This window comes from Cibotium barometz, chromosome 43 (assembly GCF_041138505.1).
Source record: "Cibotium barometz isolate CiBa-2024 chromosome 43, ASM4113850v1, whole genome shotgun sequence".
In the NCBI taxonomy this organism is placed as follows: domain Eukaryota; kingdom Viridiplantae; phylum Streptophyta; class Polypodiopsida; order Cyatheales; family Cibotiaceae; genus Cibotium; species Cibotium barometz.
The window spans coordinates 32,087,879-32,107,361 of record NC_141088.1 but is presented as its reverse complement, the minus strand read 5'-3'; the positions used below and the strand labels follow the sequence as shown (position 1 = coordinate 32,107,361).

Below are 19,483 nucleotides of genomic sequence, written 5' to 3'. Positions count from 1 at the left end.
AGAGAGTCTGTCTCCCAGAGAGTGTGTCCTAGAGTGCTCCCCTTATCTTCTCCTTGGGTGTCCTCCTCCTTGAGTGTCCTCCTCCTTAAATTCCTCCTTAAAGTCCTCCTCCTCAAAGTCCCAACCCTCATCATGTAGTCTAGAGGGGATATCTTCAATCGAGGAAGGGAGATGGTGATCAAGAGGATCTTGCCCTCCCTCGGGAAAGGGAGAGGGGTGTTGCCTCCATGAGTGCCATCGGAGTTGGCCATGCATGTCATAGATGTCAGAGGACACTGGCGGTGGTGATGACGGTCGGAGCAGTCGGGCTCTGGCGGGGTCGGAGATGTCGAAGGGCACCAACAGTCGGAGATGACGAAGGGCACCGGTGGTGATGGCAGTTAGAGGGCGGGCGGAGGGCTCCGGCAATGACAGCTGTTGGACATGTCGTAGGGCACTGGCGGTTGGAGTGGTCGGAGGGGTTGGAGGGCATCGGCGGTGACAACGGTCGAAGTGGTCGGAGGGCTCCGGGTGGTTGGAGGGCATCGGCGGGGTGACGATGGTCAGAGATGTCGGAGGTGATGGTTGGTGTAGAGAAGCTCTTGGTGGAGTGTGGAGGACCTGGCTTCCTATCCACAATCATGCATCCGAATTTCTATTATGACTTTACACTTTACACTTTACACTTAACCATAAATTGGGCATACACAGTCAAAACTAACGCTTCACAGAGTGCATGCGAAAAACTTACAAAGCCAAAACAAGGCCCGAAACGTGCCCAAATCGCACCGAAACACTCAATTTTTTACAGTTAACCATGTGCAGTTTTAACATAGTTAATTGTAGACAATATGGTCTTCTTCCTTCACCCAAGAGGATGCCTCAATCTGAGACAACAACTTCCATGTCTACACATAGCTCTCATAGCTAAGGTGTTGCTCCAAAATCAAAGAGGAAAAGAGATGGAAATACTGTTAACCGGACCACTTCTTTGCTTGCCTTGTTCTTACCTCTTGCTTGCCTCCTTAGCTCTCACATGAGCTCCGATACCATAAAGAGAATGCGGGGGAGAGGGAAAGCTTAAGTTCCTTGAAAGCAAACACACACATACACAACGAGAGAGAGAGAGAGAGAGAGAGAGAGAGAGAGAGAGAGAGAGAGAGAGAGAGAGAGAGAGAGAGAGATGTGTGCGTTTTCAGCCCACAAAGGAAAAACGGAGAAACGGAGTTGTGCGCAGCCCATACATGAGCCATTGTACTTCAATTTTTGCATGATTAGCAATAAAAGCAAATATACCTACAGTGGAAATGAGTCACGAAACCATAGATTTGGATTTTATAGAGGCACATGTCTCAATAGAAGAGGCACATGTCTCAACAGGAGTTGCAAAGAAGTTTGCGGGTGGAGGGCTAGAGCTTTTGAGCCTGAAGATCATGCTGAAAGACAAAGATTGATCAGAGGTGAATATGGAGGGAAGGAGGGTGGTCGGATGCTTCAGGATACCTTGCTTCTTGATGCAAAATAGGTAGAGAACCACTAGGTGACTTTTGACTTTCGAGTTGCACAAGCTAATTAGATTTTGCAGCCATATGTGATGGCAAATCCTGTTAAGGCAACCAAGGTTCCAATAGAGGAAGTGGTAGATGCCGGAGTGAAAACAAGGTGGTTTGTGGCACAAGTCAAATCCTTTCATAACAAGGCTGTAATTTTCTTTTTTACTGGACGAATTCCATTCTTCAATAGGATTACAAATTGGTTACATGATTTTAAAGATGGAAATGTTGTGGAGAAGATCTTTGACAGTCTGAAAGAGGATTCTATGAGGTCCTATTCTCATCCAAAGAAGTTCAAGATTTGGTTATGCAGAAAGTCCCGTTATTTCTTGATGGATAGTTAGTGCATGTTGAACCCTGGCACCCTATGGCAGAGTATAGAGATATGTTACGCCAGGCATGCCCTATTTGGGTTGTAGACTTTCCATCAACTATGTGGGAATTGTTACCATTGGCCATGCATACTTTTGGGGAGGTGTTGGTGGAGCCCATAATGTCATAAAAGAATAAAACTGGGTTTGCATGCTATGGAATACTGGCAAGCCCTCGACTATTGAGGTTATGCATGGATAGATTTGACCCTTTGTATTTCGAATTAAAGTGGGGATCGTTTGTAGGCCATTGCTTTCGTTGTGGGGAGATGGGTCACTTCATATTAGAGTGTCCAGAGGAGGTGAATGCTTAGCCACAACTGAATGTCCCAAGATCCAACTCATAAGGATACATTAGCTCCTGTTTTGCCATCTGGTTTGAATCTAGAGAAGGGTAAACAAGTAGCAAAACAAAGTGACCGAGTGGTAGATAAAGGTAAACAAGTATTAGCAGATAAGGGTAAACAAATTTTGGCAAATACAGAAGATAGACCTTAGCTTATGGTGGCGAAGAGAGGTGGTCTCTAGATAGGTACTTCTAGTGGTAATCAAAATGTGCTGGTCATGGTGCCTCTTCATCATTTCGTCCTAGTGCCACAAGATGGACTTGAAATAAAGATAACCAAGGCAGGGTGTCACACTCTTGGTATAATCTGAGGCCTCAAGTTACGAAAGAAAATCAGGTAAATTTTCCTCTTCTATTTGATAGAACATGGGCTAAGGTCTCTGCCTAGGACAAGAAGTATTCGGATGTCAAGTGGAGACAGGATACATCACACCTAGTGATGCCCTTACTTTAGGTGAGAAGGAACGGGTGAATGTTATAGACAATATGGTCTTCTTCCTTCGCCCAAGAGGATGCCAAGACGACGACTTCCCTGTCTGCACATAGCTCTCACAGCTAAGGTGTTGCTCCAAAATCAAAGAGCAAAATAGATGGAAATACTATTAACCATTCCACTTCTTTTATTACCTTGTTCTTACCTCTTGCTTGCCTCCTAAGCTCTCACATGAACCGAAGCTTTGATACCATAAAGAGAATGCAGGGGAGAGGAAGAGCTTAAGTTCCTTACAAGCAAACACACACATACACGAGAGAGCGAGAGAGCGAGAGAGAGAGAGAGAGAGAGAGAGAGAGAGAGAGATGTGTGCATTTTTCAACCCACAGAGGGAAAACATAGAAATGGAGTTGTGTGCAGCCCCATCCACGAGCCATTGTACTTCAATTTTTGCATGATTAGTAAAATAAAAGAAAATACACCTACAGTGGAAATGAGTCACGAAACCATAGATATGGATTTTGTAGAGGCACATGTCTCAACAGAAGTTGCAGAGAAGTTTAAGGGTGCAGGGCCAGAGCTAGAGTTTGAAGATCATGCTAAAAGACAGAGATTGATCGGAGGTGAACATGGAAGAAAGGAGGCTGGTCGGATGTCTCAACAGAAGTTGCAGAGAAGTTTAAGGGTGTAGGGCCAGAGCTAGAGTTTGAAGATCATGCTAAAAGACAGAGATTGATCGGAGGTGAATATGGAAGAAAGGAGGCTGGTCGGATGCTTGAGTATGCCTTGCTTCTTGATGCACCACAAGAAGAGAACCATGAGGTGACTTTTGACTTTCGAGTTGCACAAGCTAATCAGATTGTGCAGCCATATGTGATGGCAAATCATGTTAGGGCTACGAAGGTTCCAATAGAGGAAGTGGTAGATGCCCAAGTGGAAACAAGGTGGTTTGTGGCACAAGTCGAATCCTTTCATAACAAGGCTGCAATTTTCTTTTTTACTAGATGAATTCCATTCTTCAATAGGATTACAAATTGGTTACATGATTTATTAGATGGTAATTTTGTGGAGAAGATCTTTGACGGTCCTAGAGGATTCTATGAGGTCCTATTCTCATCCAAAGAAGTTCGAGATTTGGCTATGCAGAAAGTCCCGTTATTTCTAGATGGACAGTTGGTTCATGTATGTTGTACCCTGGGACCTTATGTGTGGCAGAGTATAGAGATATGTTGCGCTAGGCATGCCCTATTTGGGTTGAGGTTTTTCCAACTATGTGGAAATTGTTACTGTTGGCCATGTATACTCTTGGGGAGGTGTTGGTGGAGCCCAAAATGTCGTCAAAGAATAAAAACTGGGTTTGCATGCTATGGGATACTAGGAAGCCCCGACCTCAACTATTGAGGTTATGCAAGGATAGATTTGACCCTTTGTATTTCGAATTAAAGTGGGGATCGTTTGCAGGCCATTGCTTCCGTTTTTGTGGGGAGATGAATCACTTCATATTATAGTGTCCAGAGGAGGTGAATGTGTCCCAGGGTCCAACTCATATGAAGGTATAATTTTTCAGGCTTTGGTTCATACACTTTTTATTGTATGGCCTTGGCCGCAAGTCACCTACTTATATAATATATACGCACACATCTATCTATTACATATTAACAGTGGACAACCAAGGCACAAGGAGAGGAGGGAAAAAAGAAATCCAGGTTTCCAAAAAAATAAGAGGAAAATTTCCCTTGGATTGACCCTTTGTATTAACGGCTTCCATTCTTGTGTGTCGCACGCGCAAGTTACTAGTATATATTTATGGAGGGCAAACCCTTAGTCCAATAGAAAATTACGTGTAGCCATCAATGTGATTTTGGAGTGACAAGATGAACTAACAAGGGGGTGGGCGCAAGATGGGGAGGAGAAATCTTTGAAGGGGAAATATGATTGGAGAAAGCCACGTGGACAATTCCATTGCAGTATCATCTTATCCACCTTACTAGCTATCTAGGACTATCTACAGAGGTGCATAAATCCGCATAGCTTTCCCTTCTTCTTCCCTAAGGTTTCTTAACTTAATATTTCTGCTGTCCTTCACGGTGGGTCTTGAGGGTTTAATTGGGTTTTACAGGAGATAGGGTTGTCTTGCTCTCTGTGCTTTGTTTTCGGATATGGCAGCCTTGGCTAATTGTGCAGCCGCTTCACATTTGCAGAACCATGTGGTGTCTGCCAAAGAGGTGAGGATTCGCCCCTGGGGTTGAAATTATTCAACTTTAATCCTTGGTTTTCATTCTTACCCTGCTAAAGAGACCTGATTAATTCATACAATAGAGCTTTATTCGTCTGCAGAAATTGGCCACCTCTTCCGCGGATTCTTCTTTTCTGGGTCTTCGCCTCCACAGTCAGAGCTTGTCTAGGGTAAACAAGGTGAAGTCTTCTGCTGTCCTGAATTTGCTAGGAGTACTAAGGTTTTTGATGTGCATTTTGGGTTTTATCTTCTGGGAGAACTTGATTCTCTGCTATGGTTAACTATGGTTCTAAGCTGGGTTGGTGGGTAACTCAGGGGGAGAAAGCCCCGAGCAGGATGGGGAACCGCCAGTAAGCTAGAATGATTCCATAGATGGTGAACCGCCACCATAGAAGTAAGCAGGATGGTTCCCACATGACTGGAGGGTAAATGCCCTCTAACTATGTGAAAGGCTGTAATACCCGGCAGAGGTCGATGTTTGCATGGAGGGCAGATATCTAGCATGCAAATTTTTTCACAATGTGCTTCATTAACGGGTGTTCTCTGCAAGGGTAGCCCTTGCATCGTCTCTAACTTAAGTATGTACACCCTTCATCCATCTAGTAGCTAGAGTCTTGTGCCTAATGAAATTTTCATGCGCACACGGATTCGCGTAGGTACATGGTGTTGTCTCATGGTTTCATTAACGTTTGCTATTCTTTCTGCTGCTGCTCAGCCTGTGAGGCCTCACAGAATGCCATCTGCCTTCATATGTAACATATTAGCCAAACTCCCAGTTAAAGGTTTTTGCAAGTCTATGTATTATCCCTGCTACCAATTCGTCCCTGTTGTGTTATGGAATTTGAGTTGCAAACCTCTCTAACTTACTATGTCTTCTTACCTACAGGTATCCAACAAGCATGCCTTAGCTTCCTCATTCAGGGCAAGTGCAGTGGCCGCACCGGTGGAAACTTTAAAGCCATTTGAAGCCAAGAAAACAGCCACACAATCCACTTGTATCATCACAGGAGCCTCTTCTGGGCTGGGTTTAGCAACAGCCAAAGCTCTGGCTGACTCTGGAGAATGGCACATAATCATGGCTTGCCGAGATTTCCTGAAAGCTGAGAAAGCAGCCAGGTCGGCTGGGATTCCAAAGGGCAGCTACACGATCATGCATCTGGACCTAGCTTCTTTTGAAAGTATAAGACAATTTGTTGACAATTTCAGAAGGTCTGGCAGGCCTTTAGATGTTTTGGTATGCAATGCGGCTGTCTACTTTCCCACGGCCAAAGAACCCACCTTCTCTGCTGAAGGTTTTGAGCTTAGTGTTGCCACAAATCACTTGGGGCACTTTCTTCTTGCCCGTCTACTTCTTGAAGATTTAGAAAAGTCTGAACACAAGTCCAGGAGGATGATTATTGTCGGGTCTATTACAGGTAAGATTCACTGTTGCCCTTTTACAGTTATCATGTGAAATTGTTATTTCTTTTTAGAAATGAAAAGTGGGGTCCCCCCTGCTTTCACACAATAGTCCATCGTCAGGGGGATGATTGTGAAGATTCATGTGGTATGTCTAAGTTATGCTTTACTTCTCTTAGCTGGAAATGCTTTTGCAAGGTCAGTCTAGGCCTTCTAAGTATTAAGATGTAGGTCTTCAAAGCATTAAGCTGGCTGCTGCCCTTTTTTTTGCATGGTAGTGTCATTGTACCTTGGATGATATGGTCTAACACATTGGAATTTATAAGTTGAACGTGGACTTGCATGATTATCTGGAGATGGTGGTTAGTCTAGGCCTCACAGCATCAAGATAAGGGACTCTAAAGTTTAATGTGGAGGTTTTCTGCTTACCATCTTTAAGAATTAAAAAAGAATGGACCCTTTTGTTGACATGGCAGACTGGTGAATGGATGAGGTTTTATTAATGCTAAATATGGTGGTGTAGGTAAAGATGGTAAAAAACGCGACGATGATGATGAGGGTCTGATTGATAGGTGATGAAAGTGAGGGTCAGGTGGAAGGATTTTAATGCAGTGGTGATGGTGAGGATTGTGATTAAAAGTATGGTAATAAAGGTGAGTATCATGCAGATAGTGATTCTGTGGTGACAAGCAAGAGGGTTATGTGACTAGTGAAAAACAAGGCTTTAAGACAATTGTTATACTAATGTGATTATATGGAGTTGAAGAGGAGGGTTCTGTGATTATATGGAGTTGAAGAGGAGGGTTCTGTGATGGTGACAGATTGTTTACATAAAAGTTAGTCTATAAGAGAAGAATGTGTTACCCAATGAGGTGATAGTTCATGTGGTAAAGGTGCTTGTCTAGGAGCAGAAGGTTGTGGGTTGAAAACCTCACAAGGTGCTTCCTAGGCGGCATCATATACAGGTGGATAGAATAGCATGTAAGGGCGGGGATAAGGTAACTACAGGAGGATCTTGGTCCTAAGGCTAGTTAGGCAAAAACAGAGAAGAATGTGATTGGAGACCAGAGGGACAGGACATAGATCAAGGGTGGGAACATGGGAGGAGGGTGGGTTTCAGACTGGTTTTACATGAATAGTCTCCCCGTTGGTAGGGCCTATCCTGGCCATCTGTGAACTCTAGATGGGCAGTAGTGCACTACAAAAGCCTTTAATGGGCAGGGTTTCATGCAAAACCAGCCCAAACAGTTGTTAGGGTTTTTTGTGATTGGGTTTCGACTTTGCCTTTTTATTTTGGATGATGGTGACTCTTATTATTCTGTGCAATGCAGGAAACACCAACACACTTGCTGGGAATGTTCCCCCCAAGGCTAACTTGGGTGATTTGAGAGGGCTTTCTGGAGGACTCAATGGTGTCAACTCCTCCCCCATGATTGATGGTGGGGAGTTTGATGGTGCCAAAGCTTACAAGGACAGTAAAGTGTGCAACATGCTCACAATGCAGGAGTTCCACAGGCGCTACCATGATAAAACTGGGATAATTTTCTCCTCTCTCTACCCTGGATGCATCGCGACAACTGGTCTATTCAGAGCACACATTCCCCTTTTCAGAACTCTCTTTCCTCCTTTCCAAAAGTACATCACCAAGGGCTTTGTGTCGGAAGAGGAGTCAGGGAAGAGGCTGGCACAGGTTTGTACACCAGTCTTAAGAAGTCATCTAGTGGGAAGTTAGTCCAGTGCATCCTCCTTTGGCAGCCAGATGTTCTCTTGGGTGGTACTGCTTGCTGACATAGTGTGCCTTTTGTCTATGTTGTTCTTCCCCAGCAGGACTATGTGATGTTGTCTAGAATTAGAGGTCTTAAGGCTGTTCACATAGTGCCACATGCCTGTTGGGGCCCAACCAAGCCAACCTTTAGGGATAGACAGATAGGAATGCTGTTTTTTCTGTGTTCTCACTCAGCAAGACTATGTGACACTGTCTAGAATTAGAAGGTCTAAAGCTGTTCACATAGATAAGAATGCTTCCCCACCCATTGTTGGCTGTGGGAAGAAATTGTCCTATATGGCAGGAAATGCTTTCCCATCCATTGTGTTGTGAAAAACCTTGTTGCTACATAACCTCTGTCTGGGGGGGCTGTCCAGGAAGGGTCTTTTTTTGCCCCTGCTTATTGGAAGCTGTTGGTGGGAATATGCTGTTTATTTTGTTGCACAACATTCTTCAGGGCAGGAGGCATCATTACTGCCCAGTCAGGGATGATGATATTACCTTCTTGCCCATAGCAGGGCCTGGGAATTTTGCATTACAAGCCTTCTGGTTACACAGCACGGGCTTGTCAATGATTGTCAATCTAGTCAGGGGAGGTGAGGAGTGCTGGAAAATCTCATGGTCCTACACTGTCTGATGCAAGTATAAGGGCTGTAGTGCAGCCAGGCTAAGTGGAGTTTTGCAAGCTTAAATTTCTTTAGGGAAGCGCTCATTCAAATTTTCTGCATTACTTTGCTGGACCTCATTTGCACTAATCCATTTATTTCTTTCTGTCTTAATGCAATGCAGGTTGTGAGTGACCCAAGTCTGAGCAAGTCAGGAGTGTATTGGAGCTGGAACAACGACTCCAGCTCATTTGAAAATTGCCTCTCTGAGGAAGCTAGCAATCCTGAAAAAGCCAAGAAGGTGTGGGAAGTCAGTGAGAAATTAGTAGGCCTCGCATAAGCACATATGCATATTATCATCTTTGTAGATGATTAGTACGTAGTGCAAGATTAGGGTATATGCTAACTGCAATCAAGGAGTTTAGAATTCAAGTCTATGCATTCTGTACTAGTTTGAAGGCTGTAGTGTTTGAAAGGAATGTGAGATGTACACGCATTGTATTCTCTGGCATTTTCTAGACTTGAATTGAGAGGTGAAGGCTTGTGATGGCTATACTGAAGGCTTTGTAACTTGCTTCTTATGTATACAGAATGAGTATGTATGCTATGTTTTCATGCCCAAGTGAAGGTTGTGGTTATGGATGGTGGTGAAAACCTTTAGAAGCTATGTCTTTGTAAAAGACAATTATGGTAAATATGATTCAATAAGGTGTACTTGTTAGTAAACGTGCACATCTTATATACATGTATGGCTCAGTAAGGTTTACTTCTTAGTAAGGTGGTGTACAGTAAACATGCACATTTAATACATACTTGTAACTAATAGTATCATTATTGGAAGTAATTCTCTCAGGAAATGATTCAGTCAGATATATTTCTTAGTAAACATGCATATCAGGCAACATTAGGAAAGAAAAATTATGCAATTGAATGACTGTTGGTCACACAGACCTTTGGATCTTTCATAGACGTGCTTGCTTTGAGAGGAGAAAGGCAGCTTGCCTTTTTGAATCTGCCTCTCTCTCTCTCTCTCTCTCTCTCTCTCTCTCTTTTGTATTAAGCTGCACTCAAGAGGAGGAAGTGAGATTGCCTCTCTGTGTCTCTCTCTACCATCTATCTCTCTTTCTTTGGCATCTTAGGATCTCACTTTCTCTCTCTCTCTCTCTCTCTCTCTCTGGTTGCTGCTTGATAGAAGGGAGTGACCGTCTCTTTCTCTCAAGGGTTAATGTGGGCAAAATAGTAAGTTGCTCTTGGGAAAACAACCTTTTACCGATTACTTAAATAATGGCATTTTTTGAAATATATATTATATTATACAAGAACTATATATTTTGGCACCAAAACGTTTTTTTTGCATTTCCGTTATATTCTGGGAGATTTCCAAGAATAAGAGTGTTTTTCTAAGATTCATTTTACTATGTAATGATTAATGCTTGAAAAAGGCAACGAAATGATGAACTGTCATAAGGCAATAAAATGATGGCTCTCCATATACTTTCTATTGGCATGCATTCATCCATATACTTTTTCTTTACATGCATTCACCCATATCCTTTCATATAAGATTCAATCAATTACCGACCCGCACGTTGCCATGCGCACGTACGAGTGGATTGCATGAAGCCACTTGGACATTATTTGGATGCCTTATAGGGGGGTATAGCATGTATTGGTGGTACAAAAGGGGTGTTTGGGACATTCCTTTCACGTTGTGAATTTGGGGAGAAACAACAGAAATAAAGAAGAAAAAACTGATGTACGTAGTGAATTTGGGGGGAAACAATTGAAATAAAGAAAAGAAAAAATTGTTCTCTGCAAATAATTACAACTACGTCCCCACAACCTCCTTGGTAATGACCATCTGTCACTCTCTCTCTCTCTCTCTCTCTCACACACACACACACACACACACACACACACAAGCAAGAGCTTCCATCGTTATGCGTATCTCTCTCCCTCTCCCTCTCCCTCTCTCGTGCAGAGTCAAGAAAAACAGTCAAGCTTCTTTCCTTATGCATATGTATCCCATGTAGAACAACCTGATGCCTAGATGCCATTCATTGTTGTCGGCCTGGCTCCTAAATGAGGCATCATTGTCTACCGTAGCTTGTCACACCATCATGCACACTTAAGCGTGTCCTTTTTAAAATGTGTCCTTATTTTATTGACATTTGAAAAATCAAATGCACTTGAAATTCCCTCCAAAGTTGCACAAGTGGTAACACCAAAAAGGGAAAATAGTAGTACCGCCAATACATGCTTTGACCCAGGTACAATGCAAGTCGCATGAGGAGGTTCGAGAGGGGGCACTCTCCGAAGAAGCCATGTGCAAGGCGATGGAGGAGAGCGCAGGTTTAACTTTTAATCGTGTGATTATTGCACAGATTTCAAGGCATTGCTGGTTCAGCTACCCCATCTCGTTGAAAACTTGTTGTGTAAACATCAGCCGTTTCTGTTTGTGCGTTTCTCAGCCTAGTTCTCTCATGTGATTATGGGTAAGGGTACGATGGTCTTTTGTGCCGATTTCATAACTTTTAGGAGATCGCCACAAGGAAACCGGTAGGAGAGGCTCGTGGGCGACGCATCTAGGGGGTTGGTGAGCAGAGGGGAACGGAGGTCGTGGTGGACAGAGGCGGTCGCCATTCTTGGTGTAGGCAACCATGGAGGGGCTTGTCCATTGGCCTTCGACGTTGGAGAGGACCAAGGTTATTACTAACGTTTCAAACCTTAGTGTGCCTAAGGTTTAAATATGAAAAAATTAAATACAAGCACCTTTAAAAAAATTAATTAATACAATAGAGTGAGTAAGCACTCTTTAAAAATTTAATTAATATAATAAAGTGAATATATATGCACCTAAACGTTAGATTAAGGGTGTACGACCTTAGCAACGTTACCTAAATGTTTTCTTTTCGATTAAGGCAGTGAGACCCTTTGCTTTATTTTGATCTTCCAAATATAGCATGTCATGTTGTGAACCTTCCTCTTTGGCTCTCATGGGAAATCAGCAATGCATCTGTCAATCTCCATAGCTCTGTCACCCGAGTTCAAGTCCCGTCGTTGGTCGCATATGTCCTCGTGTTGCACGTTAATACCCCTCTCTCTCTCTCTCTCTCTTCCTGTTATCACAAAGACGCACTCTGCTCAAGGGAGGGTGTCCGTTTCTCTCTCTCAAGAGAAGGGATCCTCGCGCCTCTCTCTCTGGTCACTAGTACGCTATGGGCCTTTTTCTCTCGCCATCTTCCTGTGCTCAAACCCACCCTAATTGGCCAAGCTTGGAAGAGCGCTCTCGCTTTGTGTCCTCTTCTCTCTCTCTCTCTCTCTCTCTCTCTCTCTCTCTCTCGGGGGCCTTTCCTATAGAGCGAGGTCTCTCTCTCTCTCTCTGTACAAAACCTCTGAATCACAGTGCCGGGGGGGGGGGGGGGGGGGGGGGGGGGGGGGGGGCGCTCTTTGCTGAGCACATCCATGGGGGTGCAGTGTCTATCAAAGCCACGGTAGGAGGACACCACAAAGGAGAAGGGGGGTACCGTACCTCTTTGCAAACATGTTGAGCAAAGCCAGGAGGATGCTAGAAGGATGTTGTCCGAGAAGGGGGTGCCATCGTCTCGTTGAGGCCTTACGTTGCCAGCAGGCCTGAAATTTGCAACCTTGCCCTACACTTCAAATTTTTCAAAATTGAAGGCCTAGGAGCCCACCATCTATTAAGGAAAATATTGCTTTTATGGCCTTTATTTGTAAGCTATTTTTTTTGCTCCACCTTCAAGTTAAAATGGCTTTGATGCCCATACAACCTTAAAGTTTTATCCACAACAATAGAGTAATTTATATCACCTTCGCAAATATAAGGGCGTGTGGTTAATAAACTTTCATTTCCAAGGTGGCATTTAATTAATTGCATTAATTAATGCACATCAATAGAGTGTTCAGGATATCCACAACAATAGAGTTATTTATATCACCTTCACAAATATAAGGGGGTGTGGTTAACAAATGATTACAGTAAATACAAAAAACCCTCATGAGAAGGCTCAATGCAAGGGCAAGTTTCCATTGAGTAAAGCCACTTTTCACCACCCTTACCTACACAAGGTGCAAATTGAATTCGGGCCCTACACAAGGTGCAAATTGAATTGGGGCTGTCGTAAGAAGCCTTGGCATCGAAGAAATTTGAGTACAACATTGCCAAGTAAGAATTAAATTATAGCTTAATTACCACACAATTTCACTTCTCTATTACCCTAATCATTATCCTTAATTGCTAATCTTAATTAATAGAATTTCCTTAACTTCATTTGAGAGAAAGAGCTCTCTAATTTTAAAATTGAGAGAAAAAGAGAGAGAAGAGTAGGAAGCTCCGAGAAATGGGCTCTTAGGGCACTATACAACACTCTATAGCATATTAGCAATATAATTAAACCTTTGGAAAATCTTAATTAAAATTAATTACTATTATTAGGGCATTAATACTATACGACACTCAAAAGCATATCAATAATATAATTAAACCTTAGGAAAAGAATAAAATCAATTACTAAAAATTCAGAGAAAAAACTGAGTTTTACTACCAATACACACAACTTGACTTTGGGAGAGTAGGTTGTGGTTTTCTAGATCTAGAAACTACATTAAAATCACTCGAGTGGAGTAGGAGGCAATAGGTAAGAAGAGGGAAGATTAATTATGATTAAAAAAAACTTCCCAAGTGCTAGGAAAGTAGGCACATCTGTACCATGCCCAACTTGAAATCAAGATTTATCAGCATAATTTCCAATAATGGCTAACTTAAGAATTTTTCTAGCTCTTTGTCTAGTAAAAATTCTCGTCTAATATTTACATTATTGTTACCATGTGAAATTTATAAAATATCTATTATTATCTATCTATGAGTCTCAGGATCAAAAAGTAATATTCTATCTCTTTATAATGGGCAGCTTAAGAATTTTCCTAGCTTGCTATCTGACAAAATTCACTAGTTTAATTTTTACAACATAGGAGTATAGAGTAAAAGAAAATGATTGAGGTCATTAGTTACAAAGAGGGCGGGACCTTACACCCTTGGGAATGTCACTACTACTAGTATTATCAGTTTAGAAGATTTTTTACGAACTCATCCATGCTCATGTCCTTGACTAAGGCTCTTGCAAGTGGTTGGGCAGCCTTCATAGCTAACTCTTTGGATGATGTCTCCCCTATCTCTTGGTTCTAATGGGATGACTTCTATATCTCTATCTTGTAGATTGTGTCCTAGGTCTACTACTTCACAGAAACACTCGTCAAAGACATAATGTCTAGACCTAAAGATGGTCATGAAGCCTCTTGCTCTAAAGACGAAACATAAATTGATCGATCAATGACTTCAAGGATTGTTCTTGCATTTCCCACTTCCCCTTGTTGCTTTCATGTCGTTTTCTTTGCCCACTTTCTTTCTTTTTCATCTTCTAATTTTCAGTTGTGTTTTACTTCTTCTTTCATGGTATTTTCTTCTCTTTGTTTCGTTGTAGGAGTGGTTTATAATCTCTCTCTCTCTCTCTCTCTCTCTCTCTCTTCATAATAGAAGATATATTACCAAAATTACTTTACAAATAGCCACATGGCCGCCATGTGATGTACTAGCTTTCCCTCACTAATTACTCCAAACCATAGGTGTAGCTCGGAGTACCCTCATCCAATATATAGTCGTGTCATTCTCCATCAAATGAGGTGACCGCAAGGAAGAGACTTGCCATAATAGTAGCCCTTTTATATACGACCTATGTGAGCTGTAATACCCACTTTTGCATCAAATATGAAGGCATTCCTAGTTAACCAGATATGCCACAAACTTGTCCACCTGAAAAAATCAAAAGAAAACTGAATGTTTTGGGTTATCTAGCCCATTCGGAATCTTGCCAAAAATCCAATCTTTGACCTTTACGGGCCTATCTGTCAATGTTCTGGGATATCTGGCCCATTCGGAATCTCTCTCTCTCTCTCTCTCTCTCTCTCTCTCTCTCTCTCTCTCTCTCTCTCTACTTCTTTCTCTATCTCTATGTAGGCTTTAGATCTTTCTTTTTCATCTTTTACTTTTTCGTTGTGTTTCTCTTCTTTTTTCATGGTGTTCCCTTCTCTTTGTTTCATTGTAAGAGCAATTCTCTCTCTCTCTCTCTCTCTCTCTCTCTCTCTCTCTCTCTCTCTCTCTCTCTCTCTCTCTAGGTGCAAATGAACATAAGAAACTCTTCCTCTCACCTTATGCTCCCTTCAGGCTGGAGAAACGCTAACCCAACTATCATTCTAGTGTAATGTTATGGTCGGTTGAAGAAATGCAACCATCACCATGTTTAAATACACCCATTGGACCACTAATTGCACCCTGCTCCACCCTACGTGGTGCCACCACCATGGCCTCTGATGATGCTAGGGTTGCTGCCTTACATTTTGCTTTTAAAAAACCCACTCACATACACATACACATACACACAAAAACCATTACTGTAGTCAAAATAATTAACTTCTTTCAAGTAATGTTAGTTAATATATTAATGTGTACTAAGGATTATGTAAGAGGCTTCTACTATATTTTTGATCAAAAATCTAACTTATTCTTAATAATTTCTTTTGAAATTCCAATAGGTACATTTCTCATAGCATCCTTGTTTCCATGTTGATAAGAAATTGGGATTAGTTTTTGCCTTATATGTTATATCATAAAATACAGTTTATGTTACTTTATAGCAACAATGATAATGAATTGTTTACCCCTGTGTTGTTTCAAGAAGTAGAATTTCTTTTGTAATCTTTTCTAACATTATTGAGAACAAAACAATGTGATCTAGTTAATGCTCTCTACATGCTTAAGAATCAATGCCATCACTATGCAAGGCTAGCACATCAAAATAAATAATCGCCCAATTAATGCACCACATGCTTAGGTTTGCATCAATGCCATATGTCAAACACCAAAGCCTTATTTATTTCAATATGCTTCAAAACAATTTCCCAAAAACCTATTTTAAAGATTACTACATATTTGCATGATTCGATTATAAAAAATATGTGACATGGATTGTTTCATTACATACATTTGGGTTCGAGATCCGGACAAAGCTAGTGAAAGAATGTTAAATTTCTCACCCCATTGTCTTGGAGAAATGAGCATTGATATTTAAGAATCTAATATATATATATATATATATAAAGCAGTTGTTTTGCTGAAATTTTAGAGATTACATAGCTTGGGCATGACCTATATATTTGATAGAGCACACTAGAGCTTACAAGTAGGGGCACTTATTATATATTTAACTCTACTCATGGATCAACATTATGAGGGCAACCCAAGAAACTATAAGTCCCAATTGTGAGCTCATAGATATAATGGCAAGCCAACATTAGTGCCCATTATGCTTTCTAGAGCCACTAGCACCCCTAAAAACATACACATCTCCATGCTATGATATGTTAATGCATGTCCCAGTGTCTACCTAACCAGCCCTCCAATCTTCCACAAAAGATAAGCTTGGGGGAGTTGAAGATAGGAGGAGTCCCTTTGGACTATATATACCATTTCATCTTCCACACTATCTTTGCATGTGGGATTACTTCACATCCCTTTCCCCATCTGGCAATCCCCACTACTCATGGTGAGATTTACACCTCTAATACTTCCACTACCTTTGCACTGTGGGATTACTTCACATCCCTTTCCCCATTTTGCAATCCCCACTACTCATGGGAGATTTACACCTCCAATAGCTCCCCTCCAATCGAGCACAGAAGAGGAAAGTAGCTCGGGACCAAGAACCCTGGCTCTAATACCATCTTGGAAACCAAGAGCTGGCACACCGCCCATGATGTGGCATGGTTTGCGCACCAAGTTTGGATACAACAATGGGCCAACATTTATGCCCAATGTGCTTTCTAGGGTGGCTAGCACCCCTAGATGCACACACATCTTCATGGGCATACGGAGGCTCCAGTATGCTAAGACAGGTCCCCACTCTACCTAACCAGCCCTCTACTCATCCACAACAGACAAACTTAGGGGAGTTGAAGATAGGAGGCGTCCCTTTGGACTATATGTACCTCTTCATCTTTCAACTACCTTTGCATGTGGGATTAGTTGGCATCCCTTTTTCCATCGTGCAATCCCCACTACCTATGCAAGATTTATAGTTCTAACAATTATTAGGGCAAAAGTTTCTCCTTTTTTGCATTGTATGTGAGTAGGGCTTTAGTTTTCTTGAGAGCTAAAACTTCTCAAGTGTTTTTCCCTTTCCAAATTCCAACTAACAACTTAAGATTAGAGTTTAAGGTTTTATTACACTTTTAATATGTAATGATTTCACTTTACTTCTTTCTTTGTACTTTAGAACATAGAAAAAGTACTTGTATTTACTATTTTATTAAAGTTTTTTTATTGCAAATTCATATCAATGATAAATATTCATAGTTAATAACCAATGAAGCATGCAAGCTTCACATATTTTAAACACACAAGTGAGTGGAAATTATAAGAATACTTTACCCTTAATCAAGCAATGTTAACTTTATATATGGTAAGACAAATCATGAATGTATGTTGGATAAGAAAGAAATGAGTGGAGAAGACCTAGATGAGAGTGCTTGAAAACAAATTTTGACATTTTACATGAAATTTTCCTTTCTATTTTTTTAAACTTGCGCATTCACCCAGACACCCTTATTTGATGGCCCCTAACCCCTTTCTAATTTATGGAAATACCAAAACTTTTTGCATTGTTGAAACTATGTAGAAGAACTTATTGAATTGTTGAAATGATGTAGAAGATGACCGCTTTCAAGATGAGATATATGGAACAAGATGCCATATAAAATGTTTTAAACATTTTGCAGAAGATGGTTAATTTTAACCATGTTGTATTGTATTACAAAGGGCTTGACTAGGACGTAAAGGATCATCAAGAGATTGAGATAGTGTAGTGGCAAATGAGCTAGAACCACCAACGTTTGGGCTTTTTGCGAGCCATTTCTTGGGTGTGCTTCACATGCAAGTGGTACAATAGAGCAGAGGCAAGAGCCACCACAAAGGCCATGACCACCCACACCATGCACCGTCTTTGTTTTCTCCACCACTCTTTGCATGAGGCCCAACCTCCACTCTTGTTGTTGGCATTAGGAATCCCACTGATATGATGAGTGCCCCCTCCACCCTTAGTCATGATGGTTTCCTTTGGTGGCATGGTTTTTTTTGTGGTATCACCTCCTTGACCTAATATTTGATGGTATCCGACCACCTCCACCTCTCTAATAGGGCCGGACGAGTGTAAATGCACGCCACCGACTAGGGCTTCGCGGTCCTTCAGACTGAGACTTGCTGATCGATCTTTAAACGAATTCCGTTTATTCGTAGCAGAAACACGTCTTTCTAAGGTGGTGGAAAACGTGTTGGACCTCGTCACCACCTGGACGATTAAATGCACGATATTTTGAGGCAATTAATCGATATAGCCTACGATTAAACTCTCTAAATAATGATGCATGATGCGGCGTTGAGGCAATCATTCAATATGGATTAAGGTTGTCTCATACTGTTTGTAGATGATTAGTGTTAATCCTCTTCGACCATTAACGGCGGGCACTCACTTTCCTTGCCGGCCCGCTGCTTGTTCCAAATTCACCCTCCTGCTCCACACCAGCGTGCTGCATTATCTACAACCCACGGCCCTGCCAATTATTGTCGGTTAAGATAGAATTAAGAGTAATTCAATTCCATGCGGGATCGAGATTAGTCGGTTTAATCAGGCTTTAAAACGACGTACCTCTGTCCACGACCTTGTTGTGTTTTGGATTCGAGGATTAGTGGCTTCATTAGGGTGGCTTGTGCAGCTTGGAGCGATGCTTGCAAGGAAGGAGTTATGCGTTTCTTTGCATGGCGCAAACAAGGAGGCCGAGGTGGGAAAGGTCACCACCCTTTCGATCTCTTCGTTTAATCAAAACTATTGACATATGCTTCTACCTATCTATGCACATTGTGATGGGCTTGTTGATGTATCTAAGGTTAACATTAGTTCTGTAATTGGACACTTAAGTGTTCTGAAACACTAAAGTGTCCTAAAAAGTTTTTGAATTTTTGTGGGCAATCTATTAAGAGTTTTGAAATGCTTAATATCCACAAATGTTCCTCAAGACCCAAAAAATCCTTGAGATTTTTTAAATTACACTTTTCTTAGCTTTTGCAAGGCAATATTTTAATTTTCTTAGACACATGCTAATAAAATGCATGATTTTTGCTGTTTTCAAAAATTAGTAGTAATTTGGACATAACTTTTAGAAGGGACATAGTTTGATTATAAAACTTGGCTTGATGGAAAGCCCATGATGTAAACTAAATCCTGGAATCATCAAACGACAACTATTGGATAATTTTTTGACTCGCTAATATTGAAATGACGTTTTTTATACAGGTGGAGCATGAATTTTTCTCCTTCCATATGCAAGCTAATAATGTAAAACTTGAGGTGCACCCATGTTATGTAGGGTAAATACTACTTTGTTTTGAATTTTCTAAAACTTTAGAGCCACTTTTTGGGCCTCTTCTCATACATGGCCTTTTGCGCAACCTGTTTTTAATACATAAAATGTCTAATTATGAGCCTAATTTTGATTTTCATCAAAGGGGAAAGCTGTGTAAGTGCATTATTTGTTGTACTATAGGTGTAGACTACTTGTGCAAGCATAGTTATGATTAGTTTTTGATAAAAGATGATCAAATTTTACATTTTTATTTTTTACAGTTTTTTTAGAGCTAGGCGATAAGAACCTACTTAAGTGGAGGCTAAG

The 19,483-nt window shown here is 41.4% G+C and overlaps 2 protein-coding genes across 3 annotated transcripts; one reads left to right on the top strand and one right to left on the bottom strand.

Moving 5' to 3' along the window:
* The first annotated feature begins 4,584 nt into the window (after window positions 1-4,584).
* On the top strand, window positions 4,585-9,308 carry LOC147613825 (protochlorophyllide reductase-like). 2 transcript variants are annotated; one of them, XM_086781794.1, is made up of 5 exons: window positions 4,585-4,907; window positions 5,020-5,097; window positions 5,805-6,333; window positions 7,648-8,006; window positions 8,871-9,308. In XM_086781794.1, the coding sequence occupies exons 1-5, from the start codon at window positions 4,842-4,844 to the stop codon at window positions 9,024-9,026; spliced, it is 1,188 nt and encodes a 395-aa protein (XP_086637920.1). In that variant the 5' UTR covers window positions 4,585-4,841; the 3' UTR covers window positions 9,027-9,308. The 2 variants fall into 2 exon arrangements, with proteins under 2 accessions (XP_086637920.1, XP_086637919.1); XM_086781793.1 differs by having other exon boundaries at window positions 4,706-4,907; window positions 5,002-5,097.
* An 8,255-nt stretch (window positions 9,309-17,563) lies between these two features.
* LOC147613824 (uncharacterized) lies at window positions 17,564-18,502 on the bottom strand. Its single transcript, XM_086781240.1, has 3 exons — window positions 18,463-18,502; window positions 18,287-18,352; window positions 17,564-18,105 (listed from the first exon to the last, which is right to left on the bottom strand). Exons 2-3 carry the CDS (start codon window positions 18,347-18,349, stop codon window positions 17,635-17,637), a joined length of 534 nt encoding a protein of 177 aa, XP_086637366.1. The 5' UTR covers window positions 18,350-18,352; window positions 18,463-18,502; the 3' UTR covers window positions 17,564-17,634.
* Between the last annotated feature and the right edge of the window lie 981 nt (window positions 18,503-19,483).

Coding starts and splice junctions, on each gene's coding strand:
- LOC147613825 (XM_086781793.1), top strand. CDS start 4,842: ATGGCAGCCTTGGCTAATTGTGCAGCCGCTTCACATTTGCAGAACCAT. Junction 5,098..5,804: donor GCTTGTCTAGGGTAAACAAG/GTGAAGTCTTCT, acceptor TCTTACCTACAG/GTATCCAACAAGCATGCCTT. Junction 8,007..8,870: donor CAGGGAAGAGGCTGGCACAG/GTTTGTACACCA, acceptor AATGCAATGCAG/GTTGTGAGTGACCCAAGTCT.
- LOC147613824 (XM_086781240.1), bottom strand. CDS start 18,349: ATGCAGCACGCTGGTGTGGAGCAGGAGGGTGAATTTGGAACAAGCAGC. Junction 18,106..18,286: donor GCAGCGGGCCGGCAAGGAAA/GTGAGTGCCCGC, acceptor TTAATCGTCCAG/GTGGTGACGAGGTCCAACAC.